We start from the raw sequence: 12,722 nt of genomic DNA, 5'->3' as shown, positions 1-12,722 counted from the left end.
GAAACACGGTCTTCACCATCACCCACCACAGCCTGAGATCAGAGAACGTCTGGGACAAAAGTTATAAGCTGTGGCAGATTTCACAACTAGAGCTGGTGTTTGCTGCCATTCCCTAACCCAGGGAATGCTTAGGAGAACAGAGTGCTGGGCCTCTGTGTGGAGGCAGGGCCAACAGGAAGGTTGGACTGAGTCAGATGACTACCACAAAGAATGCTGGGAAAATCCCCACTGCAAAAGGAAGAGCATCACCGTTGCCAGGGGCAACAGCTCTGCCTAGCTTTTCCATGCACTCAGCCCTTGATTCCCTCCTCCCCCTCCCAGCTGCAGATGGTCCACAAAGAGGAAGGGAAAGCTGAGCACAACAACCCTGGGCACTGCAGCCAGAGGGAGACCCACTGAGGCTGGGTGGGTGGCGACATGTTCCTTCTCTCACATCCACCAGAGGTGCCCTGGGGCGATGCCCTGGACCACTGCAGAGCCTTGGCACTGCTACTCACAGTGAGTTCAGGGACCGGAGGCCCTGGAAGGCATCAGGCGCAATCTCCGAGATCTGGTTGTTGCTCAAGTCTCTGCAAGGTAAGCAAAGGACAGAGGGTGGCTGAATCCCTCAGTGGCCACTGAGCCCTGCCTGCCCTCTGCCTCCCAGATACTATGGGAGGGCAGAAGTTTCTTTGACATTAGGAAAGAGAAGGGCCATATCCATCACAGGGGCAACCCAACACACACCCCTCACAGCCTCAATTGCTCCTATTGGTGCCCAAGCTGAAATGGGAGCATGACAGTCAGCTCTGGTCATGTGCCAGACTCGGACTCAGCATCCTCTTTAGGCCTCACGACAACCCTTCAAGCAGGTGGCACCACCACCATCCCTACATAACAGATGAGCCTGGGAGGAAGGCCAGGTGATGGCTTGGCCCTGGGCACAGCCATGCGAGGCAGAATCAGCACCTGCCCCACCAGCAGTGGCATGCTTGGTCTGGGCTCTGCCCTATGCTGACCCCCAGGAAACAGCAGAAGGCACTCACATCCTCCGCAGCTTTCTGTAGGGAGAGAAGGCCCCCGGGGGGATGGACTTGATCCCATTGAGCTCCAGCCGGCTGCAGAGAGAAAACACAGAAGAAGGACAAGGGCAGGTCGCCCCATCCAAGTTGTTGTTGAAACCAGGCCCTTTACCCATCAGTCCCTGCTCCCATCCTCATCTGGAGTAGGGGGGCTATAGCAGAGAAAAGGAGCTGGTTTTGAGTGCCATTATCCCAAGCTGGTGTGGCTGAAAGGGGCTCATGTGTGATGTTAATACTAAGAAACCAATTCTACAGACTGGCCCAGCTAGACTGGACAGATGAACCACAGAGGGACACCCCTCCCCAACCTTCCAGAGTGCCAGCCTTGGGCAGAGAGCTCAGCCCAACTGAGGCAAAGTGTAGAGGGGCCTTGGGGTAGTGCCTGCTCTGGCTCCTCCCTGGACCACCAGAGCCTGGCCGGCCCTGCCTGTACTCACATCTCTGTCATGGCCTCGGGCAGATTGGCAGGGATGGCGGTCAGGCCTTTGCCACGACAATCCACGATGCCGTTGCTGCAGGCGCACATGGCCGGACAGGAGCCGGAGGAGAGGGTGCAGGAGGGCGTGCGCCCCGCCTCCCCCTGGCCTGCGGAAACAGCGCCCGATGTTTGCTGAACTTGACTCTGAACCTAACTCTGCTGCGTGAGGGTGTGAATTGCACACTAAGAAATCCTAGCCTCAGTTCTGAAGCTCTGGGCTCTAGTCCAAGTCAGTGGACACTTCTGGCTTGAATATAAGAAGGACCATATTTTTCCAGTGCATACTCTGCGCCACATGTTGTGATAAGGGTTGTGCGTGTAACATCTCATTGACTCCTACTGCACAACCCTGCAAAGAGCATGATATCATCGTGGCCACTTTCCAGGTGAGAAAATGGAGTCCTCGATATCAATCTGTGCAAGTGAGACCGCTAATGAGTGGCACATTCAGGGTGAAGCCCAGTGTCTGATGTAAGGGCCCATGTCTTTTAATACTGCTATATCACTTATACCGAGTGTACCGTCTTTAGTGTAGAACTGATCCAATTCCCGCATATGGATACAGTCACAGAACCACCCCCTCAACATGGAATATTTCTATCACTCAAGAAGTTTCCCTCATGTGCCTTCCCCAAGGTAGCTAGTGTTCTGAGATCTCTCACCAAAGATTTGTTCTGCTTGTCTGTGGACCTGAGCAAAACCAGACCGCAGGCTCTCTTACATCTGGTTTCTTTTCACTTAAGGTAAAATTTTTGAGATTCGCCGATTATACTGTATGAGTACACAGTTGTTTCGTCTTCATTGCTAAGTCGTGGTCTATTGTATGGCTCTGCCACCACTGGCTAATCCAGTCTCTTGCTGGTGGACGTGCGGGTGATCTCCAACTTTGGGATATCAGGAAAGAAACTGCTTGGCTATTCTCAGCCCTGTGTTTTGCATAACACACGCACATCCCCAGCCCGGAGCTGCAGGGTCGTGTCTCACACACACAGCAGCCCTGAGCACAGGGGCACCGGTGCTGAGGAGGAGGAGACAGCCACCCCACCCCATCCCCAGCTTCATGCTGAGGACAGGACGCCAACCTCTGTGTGACTGGTGGGCTCGGGTCCACAGGCTCGGGAGAAATGGGCAGCATCTGATCCCCTGTCATGAATCTGTGAGCTGGTCACTTACTCAGTGAACATTCCCTGAGCATCTATCTCTGTGTCGAGCGTGAGCAAAGCACTAAGAAATGACCAGAGAATATCCGCAGGCACCCATGTGCTCATGGACCTTGCAACCAGCCCACAGAAGTCCCATCTGGGGCTCTGCAGGGTGAGGACCAGGCGAGGCAGCAAGGCGGGGAGGGAGTACCCAGCAGGGGAGCAGCCTGCCAGGAGGCCAAGGTGGGAGGCACCTGCTCCCGGGAAGGGCGGAGATGAGCCCACGGGGACGGAAGAGTGAGGAGGCCACTAGATGGAGGAGTGAGAGATGGCCTGGCCCAGCCTCGAGGAGCCAGAGGCCAGCTTGGACTCTACCAGGAGCACCGGGAGGCCGGGTTAGGACGAAGCAACAGTAACCAGTCCAGATTTGTCCATCCCTTTAGGTTTTTCTGGTTGCAGTGTGGAGACTGGAAGGACCAGACAGGAGGCGAGGTGGCCGGAAAGGAGGCCCTCACAGGACCCCCGGTGGAAGATGGAGGTACAGGCTCTGGAGTCTGCTGCTGCTGCTAAATCGCTTCAGTCGTGTCCGACTCTGTGCGACCCCGTAGATGGCAGCCCACCAGGCTCCCCCGTCCCTGGGATTCTCCAGGCAAGAACATTGGAGTGGGTTGCCATTTCCTTCTCCAATGCATGAAAGTGAAAAGTGAAAGCGAAGTTGCTCAGTCGTGTCCGACTCTTGGTGACCCCATGGACTGCAGCCCACCAGGCTCCTCTGTCCGTGGGATTTTCCCAGCAATCTCGCCTCAAACCGAGGCTTTAGGTCCAATTCAGTGACTTTTCAAAGTAGCACAATGAGGGAAGAGAGAGGAAGGAATAGGAGGGGGCAAGGAGTGGAGGAAGTGAGGGGTGGGGGTTGATGGGCTGGAGAGGGGGAGGGAGGAAAGGGCTGGCAGCACTGGGCAGAAGCAAAAGCGAGGCATTGAGTTGAAGGGATGGGGCAGAGGGACAAGGGGCAGGCAACAGGAAAGGACTGCTGGTGGGGACCGGAGGGGAAACGCAGTGGAGGCGGGAGGTGATGCGTGGAGACAAAGGCAATGCTTGAGAGCAGGAGGTAATGACTGAGGACAGGAGGCGGTGAGTCTGGACAGGAGAGAGTGGGTGAGTGTAGCAGATGGCGTGTGGTCCAAGAGGCGTCCACGGATGAGGACAGGGGTTCTTGGGTGACCCAGATGGGAATGCATGGTGACAGGAGGCCCTGGGCGGGAACAGGAGGCGGGCAGGAGGCACGGGATGGGGGTCTGAGAGCCCCAGCAGGGCCGGCACCCACCTGAGCAGCTGAACTCACTCTTCTGGACCTCGGCCACGTTGAGGCCGCGCAGGCCAGCGGGGCCCGAGCACTGGGTGAAGAGCCCGATGGTTGGCCGCTGCCTCAGCCACTGGGAGAGCCAGGCCAGGTGGCAGTCACAGAACAGGTGGTTGGAGTGCAGGCGGCTGCAGGGGATGGGCGAGGACAGGGAGGCTCACAACCAACCTGGGTCCCCAGCCCCTGGAAACATTGAGGCGGAGCCCCTCCACTCAGCAGGGGTAGGGGTCAAGCCCCTGGCACTCCACTCGGTCGGGGTACAGCCTACACCCAGCCAGCTTCGCAGCTCAGGCCCCAGCTTGGAGATTATTTGAGCAGGAGGAAGCCTCCCTCCTCTCCCAGCACTGAGGGCAGCCCTTTGGCTAGAGTGTGCCCCGTGAGGACACGCTCACTGAGCTCACAGACACCCTCCCCTCATATCACTTAACTCACCTTCAAACCCCCAAACAAATTATCTGCTGTCCAAGGGAAACATCAAACATAAAAGACATTCAACATCCTTCCCTTTTAGATCACTCCCCCTCCCCCAGCTCCACTCAGCCCCCGCCCTGGGGTGACCTCTGGGGTGGCAGAGGAGGCCGAGCTCTCCCCACCCCCACCCCGAGCCCCAACACCTTCCCAGCTGGGCGCTGCGCTCTCGGGTGCCCCGGGCTGACTCACAAGGTCCGCAGCTTGGGCATGTGGTTGAAGCTGGACACCGGGATGGTGGTGATGTTGTTGTTGTTCAGGGTCCTGAGTGGGGGAGGCGGGAACCAAGGTCACTTATATCAGCCCAGCAGGAAGCTGTGTGGGAATGGGGGAACCTGGCTTCTCTCTCACATTGCGCTCATGGTTCACCCTCAAGGGGGACCAGTGCTGGGCTGGACCCCAGGGGTTATGCCAGAGAGCCACCCTCAGAGGAAAACCCTGAGCTGGGACAGTGACAAGGAGGCAGCTGCGCCATAAACTCTGAGGCTGGTAGGAAAGGGGACGGGGAGCCAGGAGGGGAGGATGGGTGCAGGCTCCGGCTGGCTTGGAAGACAGCATGGGGCTCACACAGACAGAGGGAGAATGAGGAGCCACTCCGGCCTTGTGGGTTAGAAACTCTGGAGAGACACAGCCAGTCACGCTGCGGCTTAATCACAAGCAGTTTAAGCCTGGATCACGCTGCCACAGGCAGGATCCCACGAGCACGAGCCCTTCTGTCCGCGGGCAGCAAGTCCTGGCCTAGAGCCCACCTCCCAGGTACCCCCGCCTTCCGTGCAGCTGCTGGGTCCCTGAGGCCTATGTCAGCTTGCCCTCCTCCCTTTGCCGCTCTTCCTAGGCTTTACTTACAGCACCTCTAACCCCCGCAGAGCCCGGAAAGCTCCTTCCTCAATGCAGCCAATCTGGTTCTTGTCTAGCTGTCTGTGAAGCAAAGGAACGTGGTAGAGGGGACAGCACGTTACCTATGGCAGGGATGACCCAGCATTCCACCCAGCGCTCCACTAGTTCCAAACACAGAGGCCTGACCCCAGTCGTTTGTCCAGTACACACACAGCGATCCAATTGGTAATCATTAATAAAAGCTTAAAGTCTTTCTTATTTTTAAAACAGTAAGTATAAGCAAGAGTTATATTATTTTCCTCTACCCAACCCTGCACATCTCCTGGGGAGCAGGTACCACCTCCACTTTAGAGACCACCTAGAGGGAGCTGGCAGCTGTAAAATGAGAGTCTATCGTAGGGGCCGTCGCAGCCAGAGCTGGCAAACAGATTTCAGCCTGAAGGCTAAGAGAGACCGACTCAAGGCAGCTACCTGGCCTGCTGTGTCCAGGATAAACTTAAGCTGTGATTGGGCTCCTTGGGGAAGAATGCAGTGATCGATCACCAATGTCTACTACAGGCACCAGGAGTAGGAGGAGGGCGACAAGCATGCCAGGCATTTGCTATCACTACAGCAGTCAGACCTGGGCTGGGGTGGAGTTATAAGCTTGGACTAGAATAAACACGAATAATAGGAATAAACCATTACATTCACACAGCATTCAACAGAGTGTATTCATCTCCAGGTCTCATTTCAAACTCAGAGCAAGCTTGTGACATAAATATGATGCCCCCATTTTGCAGAACAATATATAGAGGCTCAGTGAAATTAACTGACTTGCAACAGCTTATACAATTTAGACCTGCCAAAAAAAAAAAAGGGAACAGTCAAACCCAACTCTCCCCACCCACCGAAGGGCAAGGGCACAGAGACTGTTCATTTCAGTGGAACAAGAATCCCACCGTTGATGACACTCCTTTTAACTGGGTCCCCCAAGGCTGATGAAATGCCTTCAATCTGGGCATCTTCCACCCCAGATTGTTCCAGAAAACCATGCTGGCATGAGCCATCTCAGAGCCCAGACCAGCTCCCTGGCTGCCTGGGCTCAGGAAGACCCATCAGGATGCTGCCAGGGGTGGCCCCAAGCCCCAAGCCCCCTTCCCTCTCAGGCTTATACTCACAAATTTTTGAGATCTGTAGCTCCACGGAAAGCCTTTCTGGGGATGGCCTGGATGGTGTTCTCACTTAGGTCCCTGTGAGGACAAAGCCAGAGGGAGAAAAAAATAATCAGAAACATTTCTCCAGAGCACCCTGAAGAGCCAGGGAGGTCAAGCGAGCCAGACGTTACCCGGACCAGACAGAGCTGTGTCCTGGCACGTGAGACAGTGCTCAGCACACAAAGATCACTGGCAAACATTTGTTGAATGAATGAGTGGACGAGTCAGAGCTCAGGCCCCTATCACTGCCTCTTTTCTGGGCAGAGGGTTTGCAGCTGGAGGGTGCAGCCTGGGGCAGTGGTCAGAGATCGGCTCCACCAGCCCCCAACCCTTTACGCCAGATCCGCCGGAGTCAACTTGGCCCCGAGGCATCCTCCAGGGCTGCAAAGGAAAGAGCAGGGGCTTCTCAACAGAGCCCCCAGCTGCCCCAGACCTGTAGAGAGTCTTCTGATAGCTCTCTCTGCATTTTACTGAGCAGGAACGGAAGCACCAGAAGAAGGCACAGCTGGACCCCAGGTAACCCAGCAGTAGGGAGCCCACCTAGGTCCTGAACTCCAGGCTGGAGCTGACTCCAGGTGCTGTGGTCTTGGGGTCTGCGGTGACCAGGGCTGCTACTAAGCCTGGGCCCACCTGGGGACTAAGCATGCCCACCTAGGGAACACAGGCCTGCATCCTAGCCCTGAGGTGTGGAGGGCAGGGACCATCCAGGACTTCATCACCTTCCCCTTATTAACATCCTGAAGTGAGAGAGAAGGCACTGCATAGACTTAGCAAACCAGCCTCCCCTTCCCTGGCAGGACTGGGCCTCAGGCTCCTGTCCACTTGCCTCTCCTCCCTCTCTCAATCCTCACTGCAGACTTTATAAATGCCCCTTTGCTTCCCACAGTGGGGATAACAACCGCCCCCCAACCCCTGCCCTGCCCAGCACATCACAGTGTGGGCCAAATACGATCACCATCCCCATTGCAGGAAGTGGGAAAGGGAGGCTCAGAGAAGTTAGGCAGCTTCTTTAAGGGGAAAAAGCTGATGGAGGTGGGGTGGGAGTAGGGGGAGTGCTGCAGCCAATCTCTGACAATCTCTGGTGGCCTGGGCTGCTGGTCCCAACTCAGGGCTCTATGTTGGACAATTCAGCAGACCTCAGACCCTCCTTTTGGGCTAGATCCATGGGGCTTTGACCATTTCCTTCCTTTCAGCCATTCAACGAATGAGCCTCAGGGTTTACCTTGAGCCCCAAGAACTCAGCCCACAGGGCTCCCCACTGGGAATTCCCTAAGCTGTGGGAACTACTCCCCTTGGCCTGAGTTTTTCTGGCTGAGACAATGAAACAGAAGCACCGAAGCAGAGTGCACGGGGCCCTGACCTCGGAAAGGCTGGTTCAAATCCCATCTCCCCACTTCCTGGCTTTGAATCTGGGTCTACCCTTTTTCCTCCTGAGCCCTAGTTTCCTGTGTGCAAAGTGGGGGAACAGCTGCCCCTAAAACCCTGCCCCCCCAGACAGACATCTCTGAGCCGACATCTCTGAGCTCCCTTCTCTCAAAACCCCAGCCCCTCCTGCCCCCAGCCGCCTAACCCGCCCCAAGCACCTGCGGTCTCAAGGAGCTTTGTCGCCATCACACCCCACGCTCCCTGCTCACTCTCTCCTTGAAGAAGGCATCTCAAGCCTGTGACACAGACTCTCCTCTCCTCCATAACTACATTTCAGTTGTGTCTGGCTTCATCTAACCAGCCTGTCTCTGTCTCAGCTAGCAGTTCGCCCTTCAGCCAAGCCTGGCAGGGAACTCTGGGCTGAACTCCCCACCATTATTCCATTTAATGCTCACTACAGCCCTGCAAGGAAGGTTTTTTATTTGTATTGATCAGTGTATTGATTTAGGCCAACCTTGTTCCAGAAAGGCTGCAGGTGGCTTATAGGGATTTATAAAACAGCAAGAGTGCAGAAGTAAAAGTAGGGCAAAGGGAAGACAAATCAATGGTGGACACCGAGCATGCAACATCACATGACCCATATAGCTGCCGGGTCCGGGACTAAGGGTGAGTGTGAAGCTTTCTGAGAGCCCATGTGTAAAGGGAAAACTGGTCAGTTAATTGCATCCTCGATACATGTATAAACTCAAAAGAATCAATTTCTCAGGAGGATAGCTGTTTGGGGCACTAAGATGCGACAAGAATTTCTCCAGGGGTCTTTGTAAAAAATGACTGAGTGTCCTAATCAATAACATTAGATCCATATAATAAATGGGTTTCATGTGTCTGTTTCTTAGAGTAGCATCGCATCAAAGTATGATTCGGGCAGAGCAATTCTGTAAGGATGCACACCAGGAGCTAAGTGGGGAGAGGAGGGGCAAGAATGGTCTGTCAGAGGCGGGAGGCATGAGCCTGGCTTGATCCAGGAACAGCTGGGAGCAGGAGGGGGTGGGTGGAGGGTGTTGAAAGGAAAAAGCCTTGCTAAGCAGAGGAGGTGACAGTTACACCAGAGAGGGGTGTGATCTGATGGCCTTTTAGACATGGCTCTGGGGCACCAAAGCCTGTAGAGAAAAGATTCTGCCCCCAGTGGAAGCCAAGCGCCCCTTAACGAGGTGAGAGTCCAAGGCTGGCTGTGGGGATGGTGCTCATGCTGTTAGAAAGATTAAAGGAAACTGAATTTGAGACCCTGGGAGAGGCCAACGTCTAGACCTCGGGGAAACAGCTGAGCCTCGGCAAGTCGGCAAGTCGGGGACATGCAGAGCGCTAGCACAAAGGGCGGCGCAGAGACTCCAACCTCGGCAATGGAAGGGTCCAAACGCAGGTCCTGCTTCTGTCATTTACAGCCGTGGGCCCCGGAAGCTACACAGTTGGGAGCTTCAGTTTCCCTATTTGTAGTATGAGAGTTAAACTATCTACTCTACAGGGCTCTGAAGACAATTAAGAGAGTTCATGTATTTACGCTTCTGTTCGAGTCCCTCCATTTGGCAGTTTTTAAGAAATGTTGGCTTTGTCCCAACTGAAGCACGGTCCCATAATCCCTTTGCTAAGGTTCTGTTGTTTCCAATTTTCTCACTAGTCACTAGGGGGCGCCAGAAGCCACCCCTGGACCTGGATGCCTGCTCAGCCATTTGGCAAACCCCAAACCATTCTTTACTTTTTTGCCCCAGCCGATCTCCTACCTGGCCAACAACTATCTTGTCTTTCCCAAGCCTCTGGGAAATAAAGTTCCTCATCTCCATTTTCACACGTTGGCACGCAAACTCCAAAGGTCCCACCTACGACTCTCCTCATCGTATTTCCCCAGGTCCAGAGCCTCCTTCTCCCTGAAAGTTGGTCGTTGTTGCTCCCATTCTCCTCTCTCGGTGACCTTATCAGAGACCCTGAAGTGAGGTGCATGCGTGGCCCCGGGTGTGTCAGAGCAGGATGCGATATACTGAGAGGGGCCATCCTGGAAGAAGAGGGCTCTGAACAGCTGGTGTCCCGATCCTGGCCAAAGGAGGCCCAGGGCACACGGCCACGGGGCAGACAGCAGCTCAGAAGGCAGCCTCAGGCCGGACAGCAAGAATCAGATTACCAGAGCAAGGACGCAGCAACCAGACCAGGGACTGGTCTACACGTGAGAATGAGGTTCTGGATTTCCGACAGGCTCCCAGAGATACAGATGCTGCCGGTCCAGGAAGCACACACTGAGAGGCCAAGGAGTAGCGGCCACTGGCTGAGAGCCACAACCGAGTGTCACCACGGTGACTTGAGGTCAAGGAGCCCTGTCTCACTCACTCAAATCATGTTGTCCTGGGTGAGTCACCTAACCTCTCTGGCCTCAGTTTTCTCATCTGCAAAACGGGGCTAAGAAGTGGCACCTACCTTGTAGGATCTGATGTGACAGACACTGGGTGCTCTCCACATAGGCTGCCGTCCCCTCAAATCCCTTCTGCCACAGGACCTTTGCCCTTCTGTTTCCTCTGCCAAAACTACTCTCCCTCCACTCTTCCCCTGGTAACCCCTATTCATCCTTCATATCTCAGTCTACAGACATCTCCCTGCATAGCTCCCTCTGCTACAGGTTCCCAAAGCCCCTGTGATTTTCCTTCTCAGCACAAATCCAGGCTTATAATGAAATATTTGTGTAATGAATGTAATAAAATATTGATTTTTGTTTTTTTTTATTTAGCCTCCAATCTCTGGCTCCAGACCGTTGTATCCCTCCCTAGATGTAGTGCACGGCAGGGGCTCAGTAACATTTAGCTGAATAAAGTGGTTCCTCCATGAATCTCTTGCAGCAATTCCTCTGCATTTTCCTGACTAAACAAGGAGTTAGGACAGGTCTTGGGGTTGAGAGGGGAAAGCAGGGACGTGGGGCAGGACGGCTGGTTCTGTGTCAGCTTTATGGGACCAAACCTCTTCCCGGACACAGGGTATGGTTGTCCTTTCTCTGCCTGACACCCGGCGGCTACGGAGAGGTCTGAAGGGGGGGGGGGCGTTGCGCTGGAGAAGCACTTGTGGCCACTGGGGTCAGAATCAACTTGCCCTTCCCACATCCTGACATAACTCCAGTCACCACCCTCCATGGCTCTGAGGTGGTCCCAGCTGCATGAGCAGAGGGGTTGAGGAGCCTCTGACGAAGATGACTGAGTAACTCTCATGGGACCCAGAGGAGGAGGGGGAACTGGACCCCTGGAGTCCATGGAGGGGGTGGGTCTCAAACTCAGGGTGCAAATATTCCCTGCCTGAACACCACCCCCCAAGATGAGGGGCCCTGAGAGGCAGGCTGCGGCTAATAGCACCTTCCTGGAGTCTGGGACACCCCAGTGAGCCCAGCTGGGCCCCTTCTCTGCAGGGAGGCCCACACCCTGGCTCAGGCACCCCAGTGAGCCCAGCTGGGTCCCTTCCCTGAAGAGAAGGGGCAGCAGGCCCACACCCTGGCTCAGGCACCCTCTCAGAAGCCCTCGCTCCTGCTGCCCTCTTCCCGCCAATCCCTCCAGCCTCCGCCAGGGCTGGGGAGGCGGGGGCTGGGAAGCAGAGGCTGAGACCCCATGTTCTCACTGCTAATCCCTCTTCACGCTCTAAGTAGATTGGGTCCTGCCGGCAGCCTGGCCTCTGAGGGAATCAGTGGGGGGCCCAGCCAAAGCCAGACTTGGCCTGGGTTCCTGCCCCCACCCAACGGCCCCACTGCAGAGCTCGGGGCCTGCTTGGTCTGCCTCTCAAGACATGCGGAGTCTCTGGGCAAACTGGCCTGTCCTCTCATCTGACTGGTTATCCTGAGCTCACCCAGTGTGGAGCCTGGAGGAAGCCAGCGCAGCCTGACTACTCCAAGCCACCCAGCACGGGGCTCCTTTATCAGATTAAGGACCTAAGCCTTGGAGCAAATGAAGGCAGCTGAGCACCTACCCACTGAGGGACCTCATGCCAGTTTCCAAACCTCTAGAGCCTCTGTCTCCTCCTCTATAAAGCGGGAATAATCATGGGGCCATGGCCTTAACTGAGGCTGTGTGTGTGTGTGGTACTCTTGACTGGGGCGGGCAGTCGACTGCCACTGCTAATTGCCTTTACGGGCCTTGGGGCTGCAGGTGTGGGGAGAGTCAGGGCTGACAATTCTAGGACTTGGAATCAGGGACAGGGGTGAGGCTGGAGGCTGGCCTGCCGCGTGACCTCAGGCACAGCCTTCAGTTAGTTCCCAGCACCTTGGTCTCCACTTCCGAAAGTACCAGCCTTCCCAAGAGGTCAGGAGGATGGAATGACACTTGGGTGGGCCCAGCTCGGAGCAGCTTCCCTCACGCTGCTGCTGCTGGTGTAAGTGCCACCCAAGACCCCTTGGTGGGTGACAGCACCCACGTCTCTGGCACCTGGACCAGCAGCAGCGGAGCCACCTGGGAGATTCAGAAAGATGGACCTTCTGGCCCCACGTACTGAATCCGAATCTGCATGTTAGCCAGACCCCCAGTGATTCACATGTATATGAAAGTTTGAAATGTGCTGCCTCTGACAAGGGAAAAGTTTAAAACTGTCCCTGCACTGTGCGTGCATCCTCAATCGTGTCCAACTCTGTGCGACCCCAGAACCTGCCAGGCTCCTCTGTCCATGGAATTTTCCAGGCGAGAATACTGCAGTGGGTAGCCGTGTCCTTCTCCAGGAGATCTTCCCAACCCAGGGATTGAAGCCAGGTCTCCTGCACTGCAGGCAGATTCTTTACTGTCCGAGCCACCAGAGGTTCCT

The 12,722-nt window shown here is 55.5% G+C and overlaps 1 protein-coding gene across 1 annotated transcript in view; it reads right to left on the bottom strand.

Moving 5' to 3' along the window:
• The window catches only part of SLIT1 (slit guidance ligand 1), a 172,807-nt gene that overhangs the window by 55,071 nt on the left and 105,014 nt on the right, over positions 1-12,722 (bottom strand). Inside the window, exons 5-11 of the mRNA XM_013975176.2 lie at positions 6,510-6,581; positions 5,359-5,430; positions 4,705-4,776; positions 4,009-4,172; positions 1,499-1,646; positions 1,026-1,097; positions 498-569 (exon numbers count right to left, since the gene is read on the bottom strand). Of these exons, the coding sequence (XP_013830630.2) occupies positions 498-569; positions 1,026-1,097; positions 1,499-1,646; positions 4,009-4,172; positions 4,705-4,776; positions 5,359-5,430; positions 6,510-6,581 (672 nt within the window). The remainder of the gene's footprint in view (positions 1-497; positions 570-1,025; positions 1,098-1,498; positions 1,647-4,008; positions 4,173-4,704; positions 4,777-5,358; positions 5,431-6,509; positions 6,582-12,722) is intronic.

This window comes from Capra hircus, chromosome 26 (assembly GCF_001704415.2).
Source record: "Capra hircus breed San Clemente chromosome 26, ASM170441v1, whole genome shotgun sequence".
NCBI lineage: Eukaryota > Metazoa > Chordata > Mammalia > Artiodactyla > Bovidae > Capra > Capra hircus.
Note: the sequence above shows the minus strand (reverse complement) of the source record. Positions and strands in the feature narration are given on the sequence as shown.